The following is an 18,802-nucleotide window of genomic DNA, read 5'->3' as shown; positions in this document are numbered from 1 at the left end:
TCTCCTTATTATGCTCTTTTCACTCACAAAATTTGAAAAAAATTTGGGTTTGAGTTTAGTGTAAACCTAAAGATACGTATTTTTTTTCTCAAAAACCAAAAATGGGATTAGTTTTTTAGTACTATTGGAGCTAAATACCTATTCCATTTTAAGTTTTAGTGTACCCTTGGAGATGGTCTTACTAGTATTTTAAGGCCAAATGGAGTACAACACATAACATCTTTATTTTTTCTCACATTTGCTGTTACCTCTAATTAGAGAGTTTCACTATAAAATTCAATGAAAGAAATTATAAATTGGATCAGTATAAACAATGAGTAATATTAATAAGTTAGTAAAACAAGTAGTACTAGTAATAAATTTTTGCAAGAAATTTTTTAATATTATAAAGAGTGTGAAGCTGAAAATAAAAAGTGTTCAAGTAAAATACAAAACCGTGTAAAATAGCGTGCAAGTAAAAAAAATTATAAGCATGTAAACTGAAAAAGGATAATTATTAGAAAAATCATGAACTGTTAGTAGAAATTTCATATTTCCTACAATATTTGGTCAGATTAATTACTCACGAACTTTAACAGTCATTCGAACTTTCATAAAAGAGGTCAAGATGTGCATGTCTGTCACTACACCTCAACTAATTCAATAAAGTTTACTACTCCATATGTTTCCCACTTTTGCAACTACTCTCTCCGTCTCGCTTAAAATGACACGTTTTTCTTTTTAGTTTGTCCCAACTAAGATGACACATTTCCTTTTTTGGTAACTTTCTCTCTCCAATTAATACACTCAACAACTTTTTCTCACTCCTATTAAAATATCCATCTTTCTTTATCTCTCTACTTTAATGTATTTACACCCACTTTCTCTATCTCCAATTAAACACTTTAACCAATAACTCCTAAAATCTCGTGCCGGCTAAGCAATGTGTCATCTTAGCCGGGACGGAGGGAGTACTAATTTTAAGCGCCAAGAACAAGGTCAAAACCACGTAGACTAGATACATACCTACTCAAAATCGATAATATGGAACAAATTTAATGTTAGCCTATATACATTTTAGTTTTACTAACTTCACTTTTGTTCTTAACTTAAACTATTTAAACGAAAAACTTGGAAAGCATGAAACCAAACATGGGAAGTTAGAAACATAAAAGCAGACTTGTGAAAAACTAATCTTAAACTAACCAACACAAATATGGAAAGCAATCTACTGTAAATCTCGACAGTTACCATCAATATTAAGCAATCATAAATTAAACATGGATTGAAATATCTAGGCCTAGAATATTTAAGCATTAAAACAAACCAACTAAATTCAAGGGATTGTTCGATGAAGAACACTCAAAGATCTTATCTAGGATGTTCCGAGATCACAGATTGTATACTACTTCGTCCGTCCCAACTAAGATGACATATTTCTTGGCCGACACAGAATGTTAGGAGTTACTATTGGTTAATGTGTTTAATTGGATTAAGAAAAGGTGGGTGTAAGTATTAAAATAGAGAGAAAGATAGATGGATATTTTAATATGAGTGAGAAAAAACGATTGGTGTATTAATTGGAGAGATAAAGTTTCCAAAAAAGGAAATGTATCATCTTATTTGGGGCAAATTAAAAATGAGAACGTGTCATCTTAAGTGAGACGAGAGGAGTAATAACTAGGAGTATAAAAACAATCATATAGATCTAGACATCCACAAAACAAGCAATAGACAAATAAAAATAAATCTTGGTATGAATTACAAAGACAAGTCGAGGAGCTCCTTATCAAAGATTTGATCCATAAATCTCTCTTAGTATGCATCATACCTGTGATTTTAGAAATATTTCGTGCAAATTGGATTTTAAAAAATATGAGATTCAAGCATAGGATTGTGATCAATTGGGATTTTTTATGCTAATTGAGAAACGAGATGTTAAATGAGTGGTCCAGATTTTTCCACATGGAAAATATCTTTAGATTAATTAATTATGAAAAGGCAGAATGGTAATATCATAGTAAATTTTATTCAATAAATATATTTTTTAATTTTTAATTTTAATTTTTTTTATTATTTTTTTAAAAAAATTAAATTATTTTTAAAATTTTTAAAATTTTTTATTTATTTTTTATTTTTTATTTTTTATTTTTCAACTACATATACAATTCATGTCAACTACACACATATAATGTCAATTATGTGTACAATCCATGTCAACCACACACACAATTCATGTCAACTACACACATATAATGTCAACTATGTGTACAATCCATGTCAACTGCATATACAATTCATGTTAACTGCACAATATAATGTCAACTACATGTACAATTCATGTCAAATAGTATTTATTGAATAAAGTTGTTGACATTTGATGTGTAGTTGACATGAATTGTATATGTAGTTGAAAAAAAATTAAAAATAATAAAAAATCGAAAAAAATTTTAAAAATAATTAAAAAAATAATAATAAAATTAAAATAATTAAATAAAAAATTAATAAAATTACAATTATGCTCCTCTGTTGACATAAACTACATGTTGTTGACATTTCACAAATATTCTGGATGAGTGCCTGAGATTTCATCTCAATTCTCAATTAGGTTGATAAATCTCAACCTAACAAGACCCTTCAAGCATATGCATAATATAAATAAAAGTTGCATAATTTTAAAAAGTTATATCCATATACAAATATAGAAAAATGATATAATATATACCTTATATGAGCATCATGATCGTTTGACGACATATAGCTTTGATTCAAATACATTAACAAATATCATTGATATTTTTTATTTTATTAAATTAATAAAAATGAAAGCTCGATTTGTTTGTTATTTGTTATTTATATTCATTTATTTGAAGTAATAGAGACACAAATAAATCCGAGCTTTGAATTTTATTAATTTTGTAAAATAGAAGATGTCAATAACATATTCTAATGGAGTAGAATTAAACTAAATGTATATAACAAAACAAACGAACTCTAATTTTTATGAATTTTGTAAAATGAAAGATGTCAATAACATATTCTAATAACATATTCTGTAGAATCAAACTAAATGTATATAACAAAACAAACAACTCTAAATTAAACAACTCTAAACGTTCATCAAACAAGGATGATTTTGGATGGAAGATGATGCGATTACAGAATAAGCTTAACTAATGGAGTATTTAATTTTCGGTGGATTAATTAGTTCGAGATTATTAGCCTAATACAAGGACGTTGCATTAGAGATATAGCTTTAGCTTGACAATTTAGGACATAAAATAATTATCTAGCTTGAAATTTTGCACACAAATTAATCAGTCTTGCATTATTCTGCTGGTATTAATTAACTAGACTTTTCAAACATTACAACCCTATAATCTTAATTAAGGCGCGCGGTGTTAATAATCAAGACGTAGTTTTTAGGTTTGTTTTTTTGAACTTTATTTCAGTATTTTATATGCAGCCACATATTACTAATGAGAGGATAGATGTAATAATAGTACTTAGTATATTTTTTGTTCCATGGAAAACTCGATTAAATTAAATGGAAAAGGCAATTAAATTAAATTTGTTCTAATTAATGAATAGAATAAAGTTTGTATATTGTTCGAGATAATAATGAAAAGTTAATGACATTTCTTTTTCTCACTTTGTCTGAAATTGATTTTTAAAATCTAAAATGTACGTACGTATTGGTTCTTATTTATTACTACTACTTTGAAACATCAAATTTATTAACTAATAGTAGTAAATAATCAATAGCAAATCAATATCGTCGAGATGAATAGGCCTATTATATATGATTAAGAAGAGTTAATAATAACTTTAAAATATCTGTGTGTACTTGATAATAAGATGATATTGTGAAAATTATATCAAAATGTTAAACTCATTTGAATACAAAATTTGAACAACTAGTACATTAATTTAGATATTTTCAATACGAATACTAAACAAAGATGAAACTAAGATGACCAACAAATTTTCAAATCTGCACATCACTATGACTGAAACTATACATAATCAGTTAAACATATTGATCATGTAATTTTTTCACAAGAATACAAATAAATTTATATAAAAAATCGAAAAAATCTAAACAAACATTCCATGTACTTTTCTTGTGATTATTGTAAAAAAAAATCAAATCATTCAGAAGAATCAAACGCGCCGGATCGATTACAGTCGGACCATTGACTGGCACCAAACGAAGAGCCCGCTCGATCGCCACCGCCGCTGCTCCAGATTCCGGCCGCAGATGCAGCCGAAGAGCTGGTAGCGCCGACGTTGCTCACGCTTGGAGTCCAAGAACTAAAACTCCCCGGCTGAATTAAGTTTTGCTGCGGCGGATAAAAATTTGCCGGCAGCGGAGATCGTAGACGCGCCGGAGAATTCATCATCCCTTGCAAAAGGGCCATATTCGAACCGAAACGACTTCCTCCACCCATCGCCGCCGCCCCCTGATTGATCCCAACGGACTGCATTGCAGCCAAGGAGGAAAAAAACGGGCCGCCGGCCATCGTGACGACAGCTGTCGGATTCGCTGCGGCCACGGCTCTTGGCCTCGGAAGAGGCGGAGGCGAAGAGGGGGATGAAATCCTCGGGCGCTTGCTTTTCCGGCAGCCGCCGCCGATGGGGACGTTCCTTAGGGTTCCGCCGTGAGTCCAATACCTCCGGCAAGATTTGCAATAGTATCTTGGTTGAGAGAGGCTGTAGTTGTTGTAGTAACAAAACTTGGTGTTGGTGGAGTCGCACCGCGGGCACCTTGGAGAGGGCTCGAGGGCGTGGGCGGCCGCCTCAGGACGCAGCCGCCCACGTTGCTCGAGATCTTGTTGATGAATGAGACCCTCTTCATTTCTTGCTCCATCCATTTCTTTTTTTTAGCTTAGAGTTTTTTTTTTTGAAAAAAAAAAGGGTTGTTTTTTTGCGTGTGTGATTATGATTGAAGGGTAAATATATAGTGTGTTGTTGAATGTAATGGAGTGTAGAAGGTTTAAATGGTTTGTGGGTTAATTCACCTTTTCAATATTATTTCAACGATTGGGATATGATTGTAATCCGCAATACGTAGGGATTATGACAATTAGAAATAAGAGGAAAACAGACATTATGGCATTAAATATGCATAGTAGGGGTGTTATTTCATTTTTGTAATACTAAACACAAACAATGGCGGTAATTGTAAAATTGTTGTAATCCCCATGTGAAATTTAAGACAACTAATGTTTTCTTGCAATTCTAATATCAAGATCTCAGCAGATTTTGTGTGGTAAAATAAGATTAAAGGAATGAGGAATTAATAAGACAGAGAAAACTGAGGGAGGAAGATACGAGGAAGGGGCTAATTGCTCTTAATTAATTAGCCTTTTATTAATGCTTATAACTTAATAAGAAAATGTATATATGTAATGCCAGGCAATAATAATAAGTTGATTTTAGGAATAACAAAATGGGATTTATTGTGGTTAATGAAACATGACATTCCAAGAATGAAAAAAAGTGAATCTATGTGACCTTATTAAGGCCAGTCACACAAGAATGTAGTAATAAATACGGATCGAGTACTATCACTACTAAAGTAATACTAAAGTTAGTTCTACAGCTTTACTGGTTTTACTACTAAACTCTTCTCAATAAAATATTTTATTTTCATTCTTTCTATTCAGATTTATTTCTTCAAATAATATTAAAATTGGTCGCAATGTTTTACTTAGTTTTAATTAAATTTTACTTTTTAGTGTAATTTAAGTAAGAATAATTTTTTAGTTCTCCTTTTTTTTCTTCAATATATCGTACCATAAATAAAATTAATACTCCATCCGTCTCAGTTAAAATGACCTTTTTCACGTGTTTTGAGAAAATTATAAAAATAGTTCAAGTGGAGAAAAAGTAAAGTAAGAGATAAAATAATATAGGGGAGAATATCTGCTACTATTATTCTCTTTCTTACTTTTCTCTCTACTTTACTATTTATTGTCATTTTTTCAAAACACGTGCGAAAAAAAAGTGGCCATCTTAACTGGAACAAATGGAGTAGTATTTTGTAAAATTAAGTTTTGACACCCTAATATATTAATGTATTGTATTATACTTTATTGTTGGAATTTTTTTTATATCATATAATAGCATCATATCTTATTTTAATATTACCGCTTATTTTTTTAAATATATATCGTAGTATTTTTCATATCTTAATATAGAAATGAATATTTTTTATATTGAAAGTTTAAATTGATTTTATAGTACTTTGGGGATTCAACTGATACAAAATTAAAGTGAAAATTTGTAAAATTTAATCAATCTTAAATTTGATTGTATAATTGGGTATTTCAATTAATTTTTTATTTAGTTAAAAAAAATAGGTGATTTTGCAATTGGTTAATTTTTATTTCAATCTATCTACATATAGTTGAATTAAACATTGAGAATTTCAATTTGTTTTAGAACTAATTGAAAAAAAAAATTATTTCAGTTATGTTAATTATAATTACTCACTTGAAGATACAATTAGTTTTTGATATAATTGAATGATTAGACATTTTTATTAATGTTTTTATTCGATTCGACAATTCGAAATTTCGATTGTTCTTCAATTTAGTCAGTTTTTGAAATTGGTTTATAGTTAATTGAACAATTAGATATCTCGATTGATCTTTGATTCAACTAAAAATAAGGTATTTTGAATGATTTTAGAGTGATATGCAATTTAATTGAAAAAGTGAGAATATATATCTGAAATACAATATCATATTCAATTGAATAAATGGACGTTTCAACTTATTTTAATTGAACAAATGTGGATTTCAATTAATTATAGCTAGATTCAATTATTTTTTGATTTAATTGAATCAATAAGGATTTCAAACTATTTTTAATTAGAACAACTTAAGAGTAGAGTAGTAACTTAGTTTTACGAATTATTGAGAACATCAACTAAATCCTCTTCATCTATAAGATTTCAAAAAATGGAAAAAGATTGAAAAAATGAATTGGAAGATAAGTAATTGTATTTGGATAGAATCGAAAAGGAGAAAAAAGTGTGCGCATCAGAAGAGCATAAAAAGATAACAAAATTAATAGTTGAGCATATGAAGATAGATTTAAAATAAAATCTGCCTTGCATGAAACTCAAATTCGGGTCCTTGGGTGGAAACGAGAGAAGACTGTCACTAGACTACCAATAAATAATGGTGAAGCTAGGAATTAAACTTAGGAGGAGTAGGAGTATATGCAAGCAAGTAATTTCATAATTTGAGAAGGGATATTTAGGAAGAAATTCAAATAAATGTCCAAATTATAAAAAAGAATCACTTCATTCGTCCACGAAAAATAGTTTCATTTTATCATTTTGGAATGTCTCACCTTTCATATAATAAAAGGTTATCTCCTCACTTTTTTCTTTATATCTTATACTTTATCCACTTTTTTTCCACATCTTACTTACTTTATCTATTTTTTCTTATTTTATCTTAAGTGCTTTACCAAATTTTCATTCAAACTCGATTCTGCCGTGAGACTATTTTTTTATTTTTATTTTTGAGATGAGGCGGTAGTATAGATCCATATTTTTTGAGCTAATGCCCACCTACGAAATTCAAACAAATGTCCAAATTTAAAGAAAAATATTATAGATACATTTTTTTTCGTGTGGTCATTTGCCCAACTAAGGTATGTGGCTCCGCCCTTGCCAATATAGATTAGTGAATAAGGCCATAAGGGACCTAAATATGGTAATTATTAATTATTTTGGGGTATACTTATACTCTTGTTCTCATGACTCTGATATACTGTGGTGTTCGGTTTTCTAGATAAAATAGTACTCCCTCCGTCCCGGATAATTCGTCCAAGTTTTCCATTTCGGTCCGTCCCACATAATTTGTCCCACTTCACTTTTACTATTTTTTATAGTGGACCACATATCCCATTAACTCATTCCTACTCACATTTTATTATAAAACTAATATATAAAGGTAGTACCTACATTCTGTTGGAACATTTATACTAAAAAGCATTTTTTCGAGTTTATTTTGAATTTGATAAATTGCTTGTATATTGTAAACACTCTTCATTTAATGAGAATGATAAATGTTTTCTTCATACTGTGTATTTTACTTTAATGGATATTGGCCGTATTTAATTATATATTAAATTATATAATTAAAGCACCGGAAAAAAAAATCAGTCTAAGTCTTCTACATTGAAGGTTGGGTCGTGGAACAGGTCATCACAGTAGGTGGCCCAACCGGTACCTTGTAGAAGTAAAACTTTTTCACAACCTAGATAGGCTTTGGCTACCTATCGTGAAAGGTTGCAGTGTCCATCCGAAAAGTCGTCTTTACCTTGAGAATGACTAGTGACACTGGTGTGGTATAGCATTGAATGGATCTAAAGTATAGACACGTCTTTGTTGCTATCTACTGTAAGACGATCTTAGAGATTTAATATTTCCTAATCTTTGTAATAATATATGACACATGTTATTTAATCATACGCTGCTTTGACTTATCAATAGGTGCGGTTTTTTCGTAACCCAATATTCCTGATATCTTGGATAGTAGTAATTAATGACTAGTATGGTGTCAGTTTTATTATTACATTGAATCGTGTGCCTACGTGGTTTGACTATATCCCCAAGAGGTGTTCGAGAGAAGTTCTATTATTCGAAAACCCGGCCGGTTTGGATTTAATCCAAGAATAAATAGAAAAGGAAAAGTATATTTTTAATATACATCTCGTACTAGACAAACTCTTGGAAATAAAGATATTAATTAATTTAAAGTCTATAGCAGACTACAAATTAATTAATAGATATAGAAAGTCTTAGACACGGGAAATAATATATTAAACAGGTTAACCCGGATTGCTTGTAATCACGGATTGGATGGGCGGTCAATATTTCTTCTATAGTGACACAAGAAATATTCCATTGGCCTTATATTAAATTATGGGTTATAATTTAATTAGTAAAGAAGGTCTAATGGGGGAGGCCCAATCCAAGCCCCATAGATCCCTAACCTAGCCCATCATAAACTCTATAAATAAGAATGTAAGGAGATGAGACAAATGTTATCACAAACTCTAGCCTCCACACTTGGCTTTCTTGTCTTCTCCTTCAAGATTCTTATAATTTCTAAGAGATTCCTCCCACAAGGAATTTAGATCTATAGAATTAAGGGTCATAGGTTAGAAAATCTTTGGTCTTGCATTCACAATCAAGCTTCAAGATCTACACGTGGAGAAGTAGCAAGCCACTTCGATTCTTTGGAGAATCATTGTTGTAAGTATTCAATAACATAATTTAATTTAAATTATGTAATTAATTGCGCAATTATATGTTTCTACACGTTCAAGCATGAAATTGAATCGACCTACATAATCACCTAAATAGATTTTTATGTGGATTTATTTGTTTTGCAATTTCTGCTGCGATTATCCCCAACAACTAGTATCAGAGCCATGCTTTTAGGCTCTGATTATGTGGGTTTAATCTTGTTTTTTCAAAATTACATGGATCAATGAAGAATATTTTAGATTTATAAGTGAATACTCTAGATCGACTAAAGTACTATTAGGTGGTACTCCTAATAACTATGTGCATAAGTGAGTGATATATAAGTGTGTACGCAGGATGCTAAAGTCCATCGCTCTTGATCGTGTGTAGTCATCCGTCGCTCAACCTGGACTACATGTGTTGAGTAACGTCCACCAGCACCTAAAGGCTCCTAACATCAGTCCTAGAATGACTCGATTAGCATTGATGGACAACCATCAAGTCCACAAAAGCCTGCTAGCTCAACTGCTCAAGTAATATTTTTATAGCGCCTTATTTTGTAGCAAAAAAAATCGACTTTAATCAACACAACTAATCAACTGCCAAGAAAACTACTTTCCAGAATTTGTCCATGCGATGCGTATTTGACCCCCAAACTCAGCTGCATCATGTAATTTTTGGCGATAAGATCTTCCTCCTATCTTCATAAAAATGTCAAAACAAAATAAAATAAAAATTGACCTCACAAAGTGTAATCCCTATCTATACTAATTATATTTATAAAAAAGTGAAATATCAATTATTCAAACATTAATTACAAACTTCACCCTGGGTTCTAGAATAAAAAAGGAAACAAGAAAAAGAGCAAAATTTCTGAAATTCTACAAGTGAATAACCTCATAAATTCTGTTTCAACAAATTCCTATAGGGGATAATTCGATTGAGGAAAAGGAGTGTAACTCAAGTACTACGAAATTCCTTTTTAACCAAATTTTTTCACAATAAATAAATTCCAAATTAAACCTAGGGAAAATATTTGAAACTGAGAGCCTCCACAATGGTAATAGGCCAGTCATAGACCAGCCACTCTTTCTCCCTGTCACGTCAGCAGCACTAAAAATCCACATGCCACATCAGATTTAGGCCAGCCATAGGCCAGCCGCAATAAAAATAATTCAAAAACAACTACATTTTACGGAATAAAATTTACGATTAAATTACGGAATTAAATTTACGAGACATTTACGGGAAAATTCATTCATTTCATTAAAAAAAAGGTACATAGTTTAAAAAAAAATACATGATTTTTTTCAAAAAAAAGGGCTTCCACACACGAGCCCCGCCACTCTCTACTCCTCGTCGTCGCCGTCGCCACCCGGGGTATCTGAACCCCCCACCAGTGCCCTCGAGGCATCCAAATCCACCCGCATGTTCTCGAGCATCGAGTAGAGGAACCTCTTCTCCGTGGGGTCGGTTGCGGTCTTCCATTCTTGGAAGACCGCGAACATACGTTCCTCCGTCTTTGCACGCGATAATAACGTGTGCGAGCGTGGGGGGTGGGGGGGCCGAGATGACCTCATGGGGCGATAGGGGGGATCCTCCCCTCGCTGCCCGTTGCGCCCGCTTTTGGCCAACCGGGCGAGGGCGACGAGCAACGGATGGAGGGGACGGAAACTCCTCAGCATCCGCAGGGAGGTCGTGGGATCCGCCGCTGCTGCCGCTGTAGTCGCCGGAATAGTTCAGCCTCTGCTTCTTCGGCCACCCAGCGTCGTACCCCGCCCGGAACTTCTTGGAGTCCTTCAGCAACACATAGCACTCCCAGAAGTGGAACTCCTTGTACTTCCCCGGCAAGGGAAACTGACTCTCCGCTATCCTTCGGGCATCCTCCTCATTCTGCCCACTAGTCAGCTGGCGGAGGGCGTTGGCGTACAACCCCGAAAAACGGCCGACCGCGGCCCTAATGCGCTCCCACCCCTTCCGGCACTCCTCCCTGCTGATGTCCTTCCCGATCGGGCAGTTCCTCCTGTAGGCAGCTCTAATCTTCGCCCACATGTTGACGATCCGCTGGTTGTTCGCAACCAGCGGATCGTCGCACACCGTCAACCACGCCTTGGCCACCCCGGCGTACTCATCCTCCGTCCACTTCCTCCGGGTGGGGGTGTCGTCAACAGCGGGCTGCAACGACTCGCCGACCGCCTTGGCCTTCCCCTTCGTCTTCTTCTTCTTCGGCGCGGCCCGACCCGATGGAACGGGAGTGTCCGGATCCCCGAGATTGGTCCCCATATCATGCAATGACAGAAGGTCATCGCCAGTGAACTGCGTCTCCACTGGCGTCGACGTGTGGGACAATGCCGTCAAAAATCAAGAGAGGGACGATAGGCCGTGTCACCCCCTCCCCCGGTGACCCTGCATCCCGGGATGCATACCGTGCTGCATCCCTCCCTGCCACATCATTCCCATCATCTGCTACATCATCTGCTGCTGCATCTGGGGCATACCTCCCCACCCGGCGCTGACTGCCCGCCGCTCCCCTGCCCCCCGCCCGGCATCCCCCACGGCATACCCCCCTGGTTCCCCCCTGCATCTCCCCCGGCGCTCCGGCCATCATCCCCATCAACTGCCCCCAAGGGACGTTAAACTCTGGGCCCATCTGCCCGCCCATCTGGCCCCATCCAGATCCCACGGGTACCGTGGGCGTATGAGAGCCGCTCGTCGCCAGACTGGACTCGTTGTTGTTGTCAATCGCTCGATGATGCTCTTGTACAGAAAGTTAGAGAGAGAAAACTCGTTAAAACAAGTGGTGCAAATGAAAATGAAACTAAAATCGCGTATATATAGGTTTTCAAAAAAAAAAAAAAAACTGAAAATAGGCGCTGGCCGATCGGCACGCCACAATGGCGGCCAGCGCCCCTGAATCGGCTAGCCCACGCCGATTTTCTGGCCGATTCGCCGCTGGCCGATTGCAATGGTTCGGCTAGCCGAGCGGCCAGCGCCGCGAATCGGCTAGCCGGTACTATGGATGCTCTAACAACAATAACATAATATCCGTTGGGAAAATTACTGGAAAAAAACATGAAAATTTGTAAAATTTTGATAGTATGTTCCAAAACTTTATAAATCAGTTGGGAAAATAATGAATTTTGGAATTTTTTTTTTCGCAACGATTTCACGGTAAAAAAATGATCACTTGCTTATACTAATATATTATAGATATGTTATAATCAAACGATGTCATTTTCTTTGTGAATAGACAACATCGTTTTTCATAGGTGGTGACATCCATGTATGAATTTCCAGGTTTTTATACGAGATACAATTTCATCAAGAAATTTGCTGTGGAATAATTACCAACAAACCTAAACTTATGTGATTTTTGAAGTTATAAAACGAGTTAAATTTGACAAATTCATGATTTTTTCAACTATTTAGATCATTAATATCCTATCACATTTTATTTCTAATCTAGATAATCTCTTATGCAATGAAACTAGTACCAATTAATTAAATTATTGATGAATCATTAATTATAGTATATAGACATGTGCGCGCGCACGATCAAATTTTTAAAACCATATTTAAATAGGTACCCCAATAGATTAATTTCGTAAAATCCTATTGAATTTTATATGAATCTTACAAATGAGCCATTGCTTATCCAAATCAAATTGATCTGTTCATCTTTAATTCTTTATTGAAAAAAGGAGGCCAAGTAACTCTTTTATTCAAAACTCTTGTATTCAAAGTAAAGTCAAAAAGATATTACTAATATCATTCCAGATTAACAATTTCTTGTGAAGTTTGAACACTTCATAAATCGAAGTTATTTCAAACACTTTAATAAAATATTGCGTGTTTAACCCCTTTCTAACTTTCTTAAATGTCTTACTCAATTCAAGTCATCAATTAATTGTTTAATTAATACTCATTTCACAGATATAAATTACTCATTTAAATAGAAAATCGCATACTCTTCCAATTCAAACTTGGAGTTCGCCCAACTCATAATTACTTAGGAATTAGATTGGCCGTGGAAAATTTAATACAATCATTCGAGACTTAATTATTTAATTTTTACAACTTCAGTCTAAATAAAATATTCAAAATTATAAATGACTGCATTATTTATTTAACAGTTAGAAAAACCATAAAAACAAATTCTCATTCGATGCAAACAAAAAGGGAATTTTTTCTTCTTTTTTTTCGGGAAAAGAAGACAAAAAATAAAAAAGAATAAAGCATAAACAAAATATCGTCACAGAAAGTAGGCAAAACATAAATGGTCGAGTAGAAATCAAGATAAATGAAATTCAAGCAAAGTTGGTACTTTTTTTTTTGTTGTTGTTGTAATTACTAATTCATTTTTTTGATATATAATATAACATCACATTTTCCCTCATCAATTCCAAATTATCAATATTAAAAAAAAAAAAAAAAACTCACTCAAGATTCCACATCAGTTGACGACGACCCGGAAAGTGTAGGTGAAGTCAAAGGAAAGAGGGGCAGAAGGCGGGGCTCCGAATCTCTCGGAGTATTTACGGGCGACGGATGCAGATAAAAACCCTTCTCACCGATCGCCCTATCCTCCGCAGCCACGGCCCGATTAAACGGGTCGGGCACGAGCGGCGTGATGGGGCTGCAGAGCGCCAGCGACGGGAAATCAAGAATACTGGGCGAGAGCATACCGGGCCGGGGCGAACCCGATAGCAGACCGTGGCGGATGCTGAGGATCCCGGGGCTGCTGATCTTGATGCTCTTATGGACGCTGCGCCGCTCGTACAGCTTGGATCCGGGTTTGTCCTTGCGGGGCCCGCTTCTGACGGGCGGGATCGCGTGTCGGGCTGCGTCGGGCCGGCCGGTGGACCCGGTCAGCATTTGGACCACCTGCTTGAAGGAGGAGGTGTCAGCCTGGATAAAGGTTGCCGGGTATGGATTGTCGGGTTCGGATCGGGTCACGGGCGACGGCGGCGGTTGGTGGACGCCGCTGCTGGAGCTGCTGGAGCTGTACTGCTCCATTCACAGATCTTCTTTTCTTTCTCAATGAAACAGAAATAATAGATATATATATATATATTTATAGGTGAGATTTATTTGTAACTACTATCTTTTTTTGGGTTAGAAATAGGACTATTTCATTGGGTGGGGTGGTAAGATAGTATCAACACGATATTTTACATTGACTAAAAATATGGTAATATAGTTGAATAGTCGATAAATTTATTAATTTTAAATTTACACCAAGTCATTTTTGTTTCTGTAATTCAGTGAGCTTATAAAGTATGAATATAAGTTTTGTTTGAATCACACTATCATATTACATGTTGGAGTATTAAATATAGCATTTCTTCTCTTAAACACCATTTTTCTTAGTTCAAAGTTCAAAGAAATCGGCTTTGACTATAATAATTATTAAACATAATTTAAGATAAGTAGTTTTATTTTAATTGAGAAAGTAATGTACTAGTACCAATTTTTGGGTCTTTTGTTATAAATATGATCAATATTAGTTGGTAAATTACCATATAATTGTGGTGATTTATTAAACTTAAATTTATTAATTGGAAAGTAGCATCTTACCAATAAGTTACATTTCATCATTTATTATCTTTGTGTTTTACTTCAAAGACTTTCCAAGAAGGAATACAAATCATCGCTGTAATCCACAGACATTAATACAATCTATAGTTGTATACACCTTTTGTTTGGTCAAAATAGTTTAAAAGTCGCCTCCTTTATACCAACTCATTATAAATAAATGAAAAAAAAATGAAAAACATCCACAGACTTAATATTGTTGGCTATGCATATAATCACAGTTTTGGATATATATAATTTGCTCTAAATTATAAATTAACACTCATACTAGTTTATAATACTCCATGTTAATTATGAACAAATTATAATAGTAGTATCACCTAACTTTATGTATATCTATAGTTGAACAGTCTTGACACAAATATTCGTCGCAGATTTATTCATATTAGAGTTAATGTCGTTTTCGTTCACACTTAACTAGGTTGAAGGCTTTAAAAGTTAGAATCACATGTATCCGCCGTTAGTTCATTTATTTAGGAATTTTATTTCTTGATTTTTGAGGTAACTTTAACTTAGCTTTTGATACCTATCAAATAATTTGCAATAGTTATAAGCAAAAGTCAGTGGAATGGGGTCCCACTTATATATATATTGATTTTAAATGAAATGTGAGTGGAATGAGTTAGGTGAAGGTGGGATCCTATTACCATTTAAGGTAAAAGTGAATCGGGACTCTTATTCGTGAACGGATTAAAATAGAAAAACGGGACTCTTATTCGCGGACGGAGGGAGTATTTAACATCGTTTTCATATTAATCTTAAGATTAATATACTTGATTGCGATTTTCAAGTTTGGACTCGAAAGTATATATTTTTCGAACCGTAATTCATGTAAATAAATGATAATATTGAGCCGTGGAGATAGACTTATAACGGATTTAAAATCAGACTTGCTTGAAACTAAATGTATCTTATAAATCTAATATTTCTTGATTGGGAGTGGGTTTTACCTAATCAAATTAGTTGACAGTGTGTATAACTATATATAGATAGTAGTAGGATTTTAATTTTCGTATGAAAAATATACAGAGTTAGAAGATTATTTGGATATCATGGTGTTGCAAGATCATAATCACTGAACACCATGATATCTATTTATGTTTTTTGTTAATTGTCTTTTATTGTTTATTATCGTCTGTATTTCTCTTTTGGTATTTTGTGATGCTTTGTTTCATTAGTTAGTTTATGCTACTGCATTACTGATGTTTGTCGTCGACGTAGTTAGCTAAGTCCAGAATCTTTAGTCAATATAATTGAAACCATATTAAAATTTGACTAAATCATAGAGTGTATACGCCTAATCAAATGAATCTTTATAAACAAAACAAATCAAAAAATTCGCGAAATTTGACAATTATGTAAGACGATGTCAAGAATGCGATTGGGCTAAGTGTGACCAGTAACTACTTGCATTTCAGCTTAATGTGGGACAAAAATCTAAAATCAACCTCCACGAAAATGATCATATACACTATATTTATAAATTTATATAATGATTTCTCCTATTTCTAGCCCAATTGCATATAATTACTATGCGATCTATAAATTTAAAAGTAAATGAATTTGCACAAGTAATTGTACAGGGAAGACCATGTATGAAAGTTTTCAAGTTTGAGAGCCGCACAATTATAAACTTTAGAAATTTTATTAGTTTTATCTAATTTTTGGTAGATATGATATTTATTCCCTAATTATAGGTGGCGTTTGATTTCATAGGTAACATAGTATCAATGTATAATCTATGATTGAATTGTAAAATATTTTAGTTTAGAGGGGTTAGCTATGACTAATTATCCTATTATTATTTATCAAAGATTGAGTTGTGGTTGTGAGATTAAATCTCATGAACTAAACATACTACATATTTAATCACGAGATACAATCTTGTAAACCGAACACCCCCTATAGAATACTCCATCCGTCCCACTTTAGGAGTCCCGGTTTATCATTTTTGGGTGTCCCACTTTAGGAGTCCCGGTTGAAATATTCCATAAATGGTATTAGGCCCCACATTCCACTAACATTTTTCCACTCACATTTTATTATAAAACTAATATAAAAAAATAGGACCCACATTTCACTATCTTTTTTACCAACTTTCTTTTACATTTTTTAAAACTCGTGTCGAACTCAACTGGGACTCCTAAAGCGGGACGGAAGGAGTATTATTCTAGTACTAGTATATTAATTCGTTCATAATAATTGTTGCATCATAACAATCTACAAATTTTGGTTATTAAAGTCTGAAGATCCAAAAGTGTTCCAAAATGTGTGTTCGTGTTGTTTTAATTTGAAACTTATTTAATCTTTGCTTGAGTGAACCGTAATTTTGGTCTCGGGTGAATATAGGATACATGTTTGCGGTACTTCATGAAACTAATTTAGATATACTTTTTCTGTCTTCCACATTTCACCCCTTTCATCCCGAAAGGCAAATTTGATCATTTCTATTTATTCTCATTTCTCTCTATGCTCTTATTGCTCTTTTATCCTTTAATTTATGTGTATGTGTTTGAAATAAAAATAATCTTACAACTCTTTTAGGAATAAGTTATTTATTAATACAAAAATATACTTTTATACATATTTTATATTGTTCAAATTTTATACTCGCGACAGATGATAGAAAGATATATATTTCAAATTTGGTTAATTAAAACTAAAATTTCGTATGGAATACTGCGTTGTTTATTATTTTAAACATAAAAAGATATAACTAAACGATTAAGTTTAGATTCTCGAACGATTAATAACTGGATAAAATAAATTTAAAATTGTAAGCATCAAATTGAGCATATAATTAAACATAAAATATTATTCAAGTGCATAAACATAAGTTGATTTTTTAGCATAAAATAAAGTTATTAATTAAGAGAACGGAATGAAATGATAAGAGATTGCAAATGAAAAAGAAATGGTCCTAAAAATGAAAAGTATTTCAAATGAATTATACCCTTTGTCTAATAAAGTATTAGTATTATAAATTTATGGCTCTTAAAGCCAATGTGATGATATTGTTTCTTAATAATTTGAATTAGTAGTGGGAAAATAAAATGAATGGTATTCCTTTCGTGTCATAAAAGATATCTCATTTTTTTAAAATTTATCTAACTAAGGAGGTCATGTTTTTCATTTTCAGAAAAAAATATTTTTTGCATTAATATAAAAATTATACCCTTCTATTTTCTATCCAGCACACAAAATAAAATATCTATCATCCCATAAGCATGGCATCTTCTATAAAATTGAGGTAGTAGTAAATTGCATGTGATTAACAATATAAGAAAGAAAGAAAAACAAAGATGATAATATATGGGGCTAAGATAAGTCAAGTAGGTGGAGATGAAATTTGTTGAAACTTATGTAGTGCCAGCAGTGGGGTTCTACGGCAGCTCTTTTGGCAGAGGACAATAGTTGGTCAACTTGGTTCTAATTTCTGGATGACAATGTCACATAAAATTAATAAGAGCATCCACAGTAATAGGCGAGCGACCGGCTAGCCGATACTCAGCGCTAGCCGGTCCGCTCGCCGAACCATTGTAACCGGTGAGTGCGGAATCAGCAAGAATTTCAGCGAGCGCTCATCGATTCTCGGACGCTGGCCGATGCACTCGTCGATCCGCTCGCCGCCATTATAGGTTGGTGATCGGCGAGCGATCGGTCAGCGCAATTTTTTTTTTTATTAAATTTTCAAAACACTATATATACGCGATTTTCACGTCATTTTCATTCGCACCACTTGTTTTAACGAGTTTTCTCTCTCTCTTAATTTCTGTACAAGAGCAATAACGCGAAATGGATCACAACAACGAGTCTACTCCAGCGACGAACGGGACTCAAACTCCCACGACACCCGCGGGAGCGGGATAGAGGCAGATGGGCGGCGGGTACTACAACATGTACCCTTGGCAGCAGATGATTGCGCAGGGTGGCGGGCAGGGGGTACCAGGCATG

The 18,802-nt window shown here is 34.0% G+C and overlaps 1 protein-coding gene and 1 pseudogene across 2 annotated transcripts; both read right to left on the bottom strand.

The window, feature by feature from the left end:
• Nucleotides 1-4,066: 4,066 nt before the first annotated feature.
• LOC125195215 (uncharacterized) lies at nucleotides 4,067-4,853 on the bottom strand. Its single transcript, XM_048093396.2, has one exon. The coding sequence runs from the start codon at nucleotides 4,851-4,853 to the stop codon at nucleotides 4,131-4,133; it is 723 nt and encodes a 240-aa protein (XP_047949353.1). The 3' UTR covers nucleotides 4,067-4,130.
• Nucleotides 4,854-11,844: 6,991 nt separating this feature from the next.
• LOC125193615 (VQ motif-containing protein 4 pseudogene) lies at nucleotides 11,845-14,345 on the bottom strand (annotated as a pseudogene). Its single transcript, XR_016128854.1, has 2 exons — nucleotides 13,694-14,345; nucleotides 11,845-12,010 (listed from the first exon to the last, which is right to left on the bottom strand). The product of XR_016128854.1 is annotated as a VQ motif-containing protein 4 pseudogene (transcript).
• Between the last annotated feature and the right edge of the window lie 4,457 nt (nucleotides 14,346-18,802).

Source organism: Salvia hispanica, chromosome 4 (genome assembly GCF_029641045.1).
Source record: "Salvia hispanica isolate PSC_SH4W2 chromosome 4, Shi_PSC_v1, whole genome shotgun sequence".
In the NCBI taxonomy this organism is placed as follows: domain Eukaryota; kingdom Viridiplantae; phylum Streptophyta; class Magnoliopsida; order Lamiales; family Lamiaceae; genus Salvia; species Salvia hispanica.
The sequence above is the reverse complement of the archived record's forward strand: the minus strand, read 5'-3'. Positions and strand labels throughout refer to the sequence as shown.

Bases quoted from the DNA above. Each gene is read 5' to 3' on its own strand.
- LOC125195215 (XM_048093396.2), bottom strand. From the start codon at position 4,853: ATGGATGGAGCAAGAAATGAAGAGGGTCTCATTCATCAACAAGATCTC.